At 40.9% G+C, this 8,911-nt stretch overlaps 2 protein-coding genes across 4 annotated transcripts; one reads left to right on the forward strand and one right to left on the reverse strand.

Moving 5' to 3' along the window:
* Window positions 1-265: 265 nt before the first annotated feature.
* On the forward strand, window positions 266-2,949 carry LOC141046400 (uncharacterized). Of its 3 annotated transcripts, none has more exons than XM_073540067.2 (4): window positions 266-726; window positions 863-1,006; window positions 1,430-1,911; window positions 2,303-2,949. In XM_073540067.2, the coding sequence occupies exons 3-4, from the start codon at window positions 1,736-1,738 to the stop codon at window positions 2,499-2,501; spliced, it is 375 nt and encodes a 124-aa protein (XP_073396168.1). In that variant the 5' UTR covers window positions 266-726; window positions 863-1,006; window positions 1,430-1,735; the 3' UTR covers window positions 2,502-2,949. The 3 variants fall into 3 exon arrangements, with proteins under 3 accessions (XP_073396168.1, XP_073396169.2, XP_090100128.1); XM_073540068.2 differs by having other exon boundaries at window positions 2,461-2,949; XM_090244002.1 differs by having other exon boundaries at window positions 1,430-2,949.
* A 2,309-nt stretch (window positions 2,950-5,258) lies between these two features.
* On the reverse strand, window positions 5,259-7,326 carry LOC112294817 (24-methylenesterol C-methyltransferase 2). Its single transcript, XM_024545693.3, has one exon. It carries the CDS (start codon window positions 7,027-7,029, stop codon window positions 5,908-5,910), a length of 1,122 nt encoding a protein of 373 aa, XP_024401461.1. The 5' UTR covers window positions 7,030-7,326; the 3' UTR covers window positions 5,259-5,907.
* Between the last annotated feature and the right edge of the window lie 1,585 nt (window positions 7,327-8,911).

An 8,911-nucleotide genomic window follows, 5' to 3' on the forward strand; every position in this document is an offset into this window, starting at 1 on the left:
TGAATGTTCTTAGGAAACCAGAGGATATCCTCTTGTTGCTTGCCGTGGTGTGTCTGAAACAATGAATGGTACTCCTTGGATTGAATGGATTGTTAGAATTTTGTCCGCCTTCGATCTATTCTTGTTTGTGTAGTTGGATTATGATCTATCACAATGTATGCTAATTCCTTGTAGATTCCATCACATCACACACCGGGAAAGCATGTACTGGAGGGAGTGGCATATTCCTTACCCTCCCCTTACAGAGAAAGGTAAGTAGAAATTGAAGAAACTGATCATTCTTATGGTCCTATAATGATTCTTGGGCTTGGTATGTTAGTGTCTGCCTTTCGCCAAGGATGGCGGATTCTCGTAAGTGCCAATAGATATGTATGCCATAAGTCATGCAATACGAAAAGTTAATGAAACTTAAGAGAAGTTCTAACCTGCCTCAGCCAGATCAGAATAGAGATATCCTGACCACGCCGGCTCAAAACACTGAAACCAAAATTGCCACCGATGAAACAAAGCCTAATACAAAGCCAATTAGTGGGAGTGACAATGAGAGAGACTAGGTAGAGATTATTGGAGGTGAAATTCAAAGGGAAGGAAAGGAGTCTGTTCCGAGCACACGAAAGTGGAGGCAAGACTAGCAAACGATGTCGGCATCGAAAGCAGCAATTCCAGAAACTCTAGCGGCAGTGATTCGGAAAGCTCACATAGTGGTGTTCGTCGCAGTGGAACTAGGTAATCGAACATTTACCCAAAATAACGATTTCTTGTTAACATCCTCTTTGTTTTTATCATGATCCGTGATGTACTCTTAGGATTCCTAGTGCTTCCACTTTCATGAGTTGCCGATGGATCATTAATGGTGCGACAGGGCGGAGTGACAACGACAGTTACGGTAGCAGTATTGACAGTGAGGATGACCATATGAATGACGACGTTGAGATAGTTAATGACGACGACGATGGAGATTATGCACATACAAAAGCCTATGGAAAACGACAGTAAGAACGTTAAGGTCAGGATTTATGGGTTGTGGGTGGAAATTCCTTTCTCAATTTCATGAAAGAGATGCTCAAATTGTGATGCTGACCCTTGTAGTTTTCTGATTTGTGAAGACCTTCTACCCGCATTGTTGGGTTTTAACTTGGTCATCTTCCAGTGCATGGTTGATGAGATAGTACTCTTTAAAGGATAAGCTGCATCACTTCGGTGAAGCTTTGAATTGTTTTGAGCCAGATGCACGTATTAGACAGGGAATTCAGACGCTTGAATTGTTGCATGTCCTATAAGCAACATGAGACGTTAGTAGGTGGTGTTTATGAATTGGGTTTTCGTTAGGAAATCACTTTTGCGTTCAACAAGTGTATTCATGTGAGACATGCTATTTTGATAACAATATAAGTGCTCGTCATTTTTTGCTTCAATGGTCATGGAACAGGCGTGCCGTCAATCGAAAGATACGAAATGAATGAAACAGAAATCTCTGGCGATGCTTGTGACACATGAATCAGGGGATGTTGACACTGGAGGCTAAGAAGAAGCACGTCGCCGTGTGATATAGCCAGAAATGGAATAGGTTGCAGTGGTAGACAATTTGGATGTGGACGTTGCTGGTGACTGGGACGTTAATGTTATACCAGTAAGTGGTGCCGATTCATCGAGAGAACTGAGATCTGTAAATCTTACCCATGGTCGACTGTTAGAAGAAATCAAAATAGAGGTTCCATTTTCTCTTTCATTTAAAATGGAAAAACATGCTTTCGCTCCCGAAACTCGCCGTTCGAGGAGAGATATTTTCAGCTTGTCAAAGGGTGAACCCACCCAGACTGATGAATTCAAGATGGAAGAGGTTATTAACCTCGGCAAGTGTTGCGAAGTAAATGAGCTGAAAGCCGATACATGGAAGGGACTTATAAACAGGTGGGCGACAATCTCAGAGGGACTCTTTTAGAAACGTTAGTAACAAAATTGCAGTTGAGGAATGCCTTTGTATATGCACAAAGGAATAAACAACTTGCACGGATCCTTCTTCCCAGTCTAGTAACATTGGGTTCCCGTGCAAAAACAGGAAAAGAGATCAGTTAATCCACTTCCTAAAAAACAGTACTAGACCTTAGGAAACTATCTACAGAAATCACTGCTGGTAATGTTGGAGATCCTGATGTGTTGTGTGTATTTTAGGATGTTTTATGGCCTTCATCTACCTTGGCTACCAGTTTATCTCCTGTATAATGGAATTTTCAATTAACAGATGTCCTAGTCCTATCTAATTAGGAGTGGTGCAGCATCCTAACTATTTGCAACAAATCAGTTTCAAAGTGCAGAGAGAATCCCACGCGATCAGGAAGATCAGACTTTGCAATGCATTGGGATTCTTGAAAACTTTGTGCTCTAGTGCGATGACCTACCAGTATATACTTGTCAGTGATAGCTTCATTGAACCAAAGAGAGAATTTGATTTTGATACAGGAGTCCAAAGATCTGCGGAAGACCTTCAATATTTTGAATGAAGAGCTCCAGGTCAGATATTTAACTCTATCCATATATGGGACTCAAATCTCGTTTCCAATGTTCAAGTACGACTTTCTCAGCAGACCACCATGAGCGGGTTGCCTCTCAGCAAATCCAGAAAATCTCAATCAAATAGTTGAGAAACTTTACACAGAAACTGGAGCCAAGATAGAAGACCATTACGTCCCTGTTTCTTTTAATCAAATAAGTTGGAAGACAAAGCTGTACACAAGATTTTGTGGCATTGTCCAGTAGCTTAGACAATATTCTGGATCATTCTTTTCAATATGTATGACATTAGAGTCTTCTCTGATTCAGATACAGTTTGTGTGCATTCTACTGTTAATGTACTTCTTAGTGCCGCTTATCTTGTTTGGACTATGTCGAATTTGAAAGTTCTCAGTTTATTACTGGAGTTTTTTTATGAATCTGAATCTTCTTTCTGAATATTTTGATGGACGTGATCCACCACTGCCTCTAATCCTGCATCACCAGCACCTTACTATTCCACCATACCCTTGTAGAGGATCATTGCAAATCATACTTATAATCACTTGCTGTTTCTTTGCAACTTCTTTGAATAGACGATCCTTGAGACTGAATTATCCACCACACCATTTCAAAACACAATGTTTGAACCTGCTTTTTTTGTCACAATAAAAGACCTAGTAAACTGTGCACAAAATGAAACATACATCGAGACATGCATTGAAGAAATAAATGTATCATTAACATCCGGACGCACGGACACTAGAGGAAAGTTTCGACATGTGAAGCTAGACTCATACGAGGAAGTAAAAGTGCAAAGGTTTACAAGAAACATTTATTTAACAGTGAATTACAAAAGTGTGGGAAAATATATAAGGTGTACAGTGAGAGAGTGCACCAATTATTATTGTTAAACACGATGAAAATGAATTATTGTTGAATAAGCTAATTACAATTATTATAAATAAGAAATTTAATGACCTTAATTAAAAATATTGTATTAGCTCTTGTTCATTGCACACCATTCGTCTACAAGTGAATTAGATGAAAAGACCACAGATACAGAGATGAGTTGTTCAAAAATGGTGTGGAGACTGTGGTTTAGTAAACTGCCAAAAGAATGAAAGTACTCTGGGATAAAATCAACAATAAAGAGAGATATGGAAAATCTATACAACTTGGTTTAAAGTGGAATTTAGAATATAAGGAGTGTTTATAATAAGTCAAGTATTATTCTTGCAAGTAGAGATAGAAATGTTTTTTCTTCGATTGGCTAGAAAAGAAAATACTGAATAAACATTTCGTTTATTGAAAAACATTATTTAATGAATGTAAAAAATCAGGTAAATAATACAATATTCTTTAAAAAAATAGTAAAAACACTACTTACATGATTTTTTTAAAAAATATCAAGTGAATTCAAAAGATATAATTCAAACAAATTCAAATTCTATAGATTTTTACTTAGTAATCAACACTTCTAGATATTTGTCGTCATATTCTATGTTCCTACGAAAATTTAGAATCAAGGAATGTGAAGGTATGGTATCACAGGTTCTTTTGATAATGTGCCAGATTACTTGATAGGATAGTATAAAACTGTCCTAAGTTAAGCAATAAAACACATCAAATATTTACCTCAGTGATGACATTGATTGTTGTCAGAACTTTCAAACAGTTTACTAGAAACATGATTTATGAATGCAATTTATGATATTCCACAAATACATTCTTATTCATCAACAATCTGTAGGAGGAAAACAGCTCTGAAGACAGTAAGAAAAACTCTATTATTTTAAGTAATCTTGTTCAAAATGAATATCATTAATGAAGATGTAAGTTGCGTGGTATTACTCGCAATCACAAAGTAATTTACATTACAATCTCATTTCCAGATTAAACTGTTTTGATCTAACATCATCATTCCACATTCTCATGCCATAAGAGCCAAGACACTAAAACAGATTCCAGATAAATTGTGCTGGATGGCTCACCAACAAACTGCTGTGAGTCTAATCTTCAGACCCAAGAGCAAACTACAATTTTGCTTTCTTATTGCTAAAAATAAACCTAGAGGAATGCACGTTCCGAAACTAACATAACACACCTACAACGTACTGATTTCCTAACAGATTGTGCACGTGCAATGTACTGCTTTTGGTCAACATGAGAAACTGATTGTTAGAGTGTTTTAAGCTACACGGCGTGACAAGCTTCAACTTTGTTCAATTACAAAACGATATGTGGTACAGCACTGCGTTCAGAATGATCAATTGCAGAGGGTCTAGAGCGTCAACTTTAAGATCTACTGCGAGATCTTTGACACGGCTATAACAGAACAGGTAGAAACACAACTGTAAGGCCTGTAAAATCTGTCGTTGAAACAAAATTTCGGCTCTACCCACCCACACTCCTTATAGGATTTGGCAATACACACGCTATTTCATCTGAGACCCGAAAGATCTTGAAGACTCCGAATTCCACCACCATACATAACTAGTATTTGTTTCCTAAAATCGCTTGTGCGCTGTGCCTATCTGGGTTTCAAATCTAAACTAGACCCAGTTTTCGTGAGCAATTCGTGGGGCTGCAGCCTTCGGGTTCACATTTAGGTGAGCAGCATGGCACAGGTTTCACAGGTTACAATTGCCATTTTGTGTGGGGGAGCGGGGGGGGAGGCACGACAAATGCAACCAATCCAAAACGATTCTCCACGTACGTTTCCACACACCATGGAAAACTTTGTGAAATGTCACTCACACGCTACATGAAGACATGATTTTCAATTCCAAGAGAGCATTTAGCAATCCTTCACCAGTAGCTGCTAATAAAAATGCCCCTGCGACTGCTGTCCAGTACTCTACCCTGATCGTCAGCAATTAGCAATCATCACAACAATCAATTGATGCCAATGCCATGCCATCCAAGGCCGCGCTAGATTATACACTCGGGTCAAACCCACCCTCTGAAAAATGGTTTACAATTTAATGCTGGGCACTCCTCAGCCTTGAGCATACTCCACTTCATTCCGAGCTGCTACATGCAGCTAGCCCCAAAGCCGCAGCGGTCTGCTGCAATTACGTTGGACATCTCACATTTCTCTACCCTGCATTGCATGGAACGATCCATCCCCCTTCGGCGTCTTTATCCCGACCCAGGAAGTTTCAAAAAGAGTGTACTGCTCCCTTCTACCAATCTCCAGTTATCAACTCGTACATGAATGTCATCAGCACCAAGTCGGCCCCTGCTTTCAAGCACCACATCCCGTGGAGCCGATGGCGACCCACCCACTCTGACGCTACAATCACAAGGCTCCCTCCTTCTCCCACTTACTGGGACCGGAACTACACAGAAGGAAATCAAAACGTGGCACGGCGAGTGTGAGCGCCAGTCAGCTTTCACTCACGATTTCCCCCCTCACGAGCTCTTTTCTGGCTTCTGCAGCAACAGCAAATGCATGGGGCTGAAGATCCCTGTTTCCCCTCCACGGGTCAAATGGTCGGCCGTCTTAAAGAGCATCTCGTGCACATCCACCACGCCCTTCGGAGCAATACCCAGGAATGACAACAACGCGATCATCAGATGATTCCGGTAGTACGCCAAACGCCCCATCTTCAGGCGGGTCCACCAGGGTTTCGCGGGTGGCAATGCCAGGTCCCTGTCCTCCAGCACAACGAACCCCACCTCCTTCGCAATCTCGCCCACCTGCTTGTAACTCCTCAGGCCGGGAAGCGCGTCCCCGTGCTCAATGCCGTGAATGCACTCCACGTGCTCAGCATTGTCCGCCCTGAACAGAGGGGTAGTCACCCACTCGTACGTCACGTACAGGTGACCAGGTTTCAGCACCCGGAACACCTCCGAGTATACATCCTTCAGCTCCGGTGCATGGCACGTCGCCTCGATGGAATAAGCGCCGTCGAAGCTGTTGTCTTCGAAAGGCATCTGCAAGAAGTTCCCGCACACAACCTCGCACAATCTATCTAGCCCTGCTTTCTTATTGTGGCTCCTCGCGCGCTCCACCTGGTAGTCGTTGATAGTGATACCAGTCACAAACGCTTGCGAGTACGCCGCGATTGCCCGCATGGGTCCGCCAACGCCACATCCCACGTCCAACACCTTCTCCCCAGGCTTCAGCCCCAGCAGATCCACCACACGCTCCTCATGTATCCGCGTCGACTCCTTGTGCGACTTCCCAGGCACCGCAGGCGAGAAATGGAAGCTCTGCCCCCACCCCCACTCATAGATATCCGTCACCAAATTGTAGAAAGTATCCACGAAGTTCGGCACGTTGTCCTTCGCCTCGATCTGCTTCGGTTTCTCGAAAAACGAGGCGTATTTCTGGTAACTGCTCTTCACTTGCTCCCGGGTGATACTCCCACCTCCTAAATCCACAGCCCGCTTGCCTTTCCGCTCCGCTGCGCCTGTCATCACCAGCATGTAGTATGCACCGGCACCCATAGCACCCATTGCACCCAAGAACATCCCCCACGTCGCCCACGCCTCCGTCCCACTACCTCCACTTCCACCTACGCTCCCCATCTTCACAACACAGTCTAGTTCCCACAATGCGACCCCTAGAAACCCACCTTCCTTCTCTTCCTCCTCCTCACAGCGCCGCAACCCACCCACCACCACGCCCACTAGAACTGGCTATAAACAGCACAGCATCCAGCAACCAGCGCCTCACAAGTGAACGGCGAAGGCTCCGCTGTGGTATAGTCCCTGTGGCTCAGACTCTGCACGCGCGCACACTCTGAAGGCAGCAGGAGCAGCAGCAGCACGAGCAGCACCCGCAGCGTGCTCTGTCTGCCACAATACTCCGGAGGAGGGGACTTCGTGCTAGAGCCGATGCGCCGGAGCCATCCAAAGTGGCAGCGCGTCTGACGCCGGCTGCGGGGCTGCCGCGCGCTCGCGTCGCTCGGCGGCCCCGCGCCCGACCCGTCCTGCCGCAATTCCGGTTCCCCCCACCCGCACACCTTCTAAATATTGCGGATCCCTCGTTTTGTGCCCTCACAGAAGTGGATCTTGTCATTCCACCCTGTTCTCTCATCCTCTCTGCACCTTCCATTCCTGAGCTCCTTATTGCTCCGTTGGGTCTGAGTCTTCTTTTGTTCGCTTTGCAACTTGGTTTGGGTTCCATTGGACCCGCTGAGGGTTTTCTTGTTGGGATTGCATTATTAATGGCTTTTGCTGCAGTTAGTGTGCTTTTCTTTTCTTTTATTTATTCTACTTTTTTTTTCTTTTTTTTTTTTTTTTTTTTTGTACCAGCTGCTGTCTTCTTGTAGTTTAATGTCGTCTTGGATCATTTAAGTTTGAGCTTTTATTTCATAAAAATGTGGAGCTTCTGAGGATTGGTTCGCATCTTGCATTGTGTTGTGTAAAACTGTTTTGGATGTAAAGATTAAACAGACCAAAAAGTTAACTTTACAAAAACAAAACTATAAAAGCTTTTACCAGAAATTAATCTCAACCTGGATTTTTGAATGTCATGTGTGGCCATTTAAGATTATTAGTTTCATGTATATATTAATATATACAAATAACATTTCCTTAGAAAGTAACAATCATTTATTTGTATAATAATTTCAACTAATTAAATATTTTTTCTAAGGCTCCTAAATTCTTTTAATATTATTATTACTTGACAGGATTTATATGGATAACACTTAATGAATCAAGCTTTCTTTTCTTTTCTTTTCTTCTGAGCTTTCTTGTTTGGATCATTATTGATCTAACCACATGAAAATATTCAGACAAGTGACTTTAAAAATAATTCTAGAAATACATTGTTGTGCCTACATCAATTCTTTATATTAAATCCATTAAAACATATTCATTGAAATTGAAAGATTTTGTTGGAAATTTTACTGTGAATTACAAATATATATATATATATATATATATATATGTATGTATTTTAATGTCTTTGTATTGGATCTCAAAAGCTACAATTATTTCTTTAAAAAAAATCATCTAAATATAAAGATTTATATTTATAAAATGTTTGTGGTTCTAAATATGGTAAAAATATTTTTGAACAAGTATAATTATGTTTATTTTTTATTTTTTTTATTGTTCAATGCAATATCATTATGTAATCTTTGAAAATATATAATAGAAGATATATACCATTGTTGTATTAATTACATATAAACTTACTATAATGTAGTTTAACAATAAGACTATTACAGCAACAACATCCCATATTAAACATACACCATTTTTTCTTTATGTGTAATTGTTTTTCTTTGGTGGATTTAGATTTCTATTAGAAAATTGCTAAAAAAATATAGTATTCATTGTTGTGATATTTCATTTGAAATATTTTTAGTTGCAAATATATTTACATTGAGAGGTACAGGAAGAAAAAAGAATTTATAAGCATCGATTCTTTTGAATTTTGAACTAATTTAAATGCATG

Source organism: Physcomitrium patens, chromosome 17 (genome assembly GCF_059467195.1).
Source record: "Physcomitrium patens ecotype Gransden chromosome 17, ASM5946719v1, whole genome shotgun sequence".
Taxonomy (NCBI): Eukaryota; Viridiplantae; Streptophyta; class Bryopsida; order Funariales; family Funariaceae; genus Physcomitrium; species Physcomitrium patens.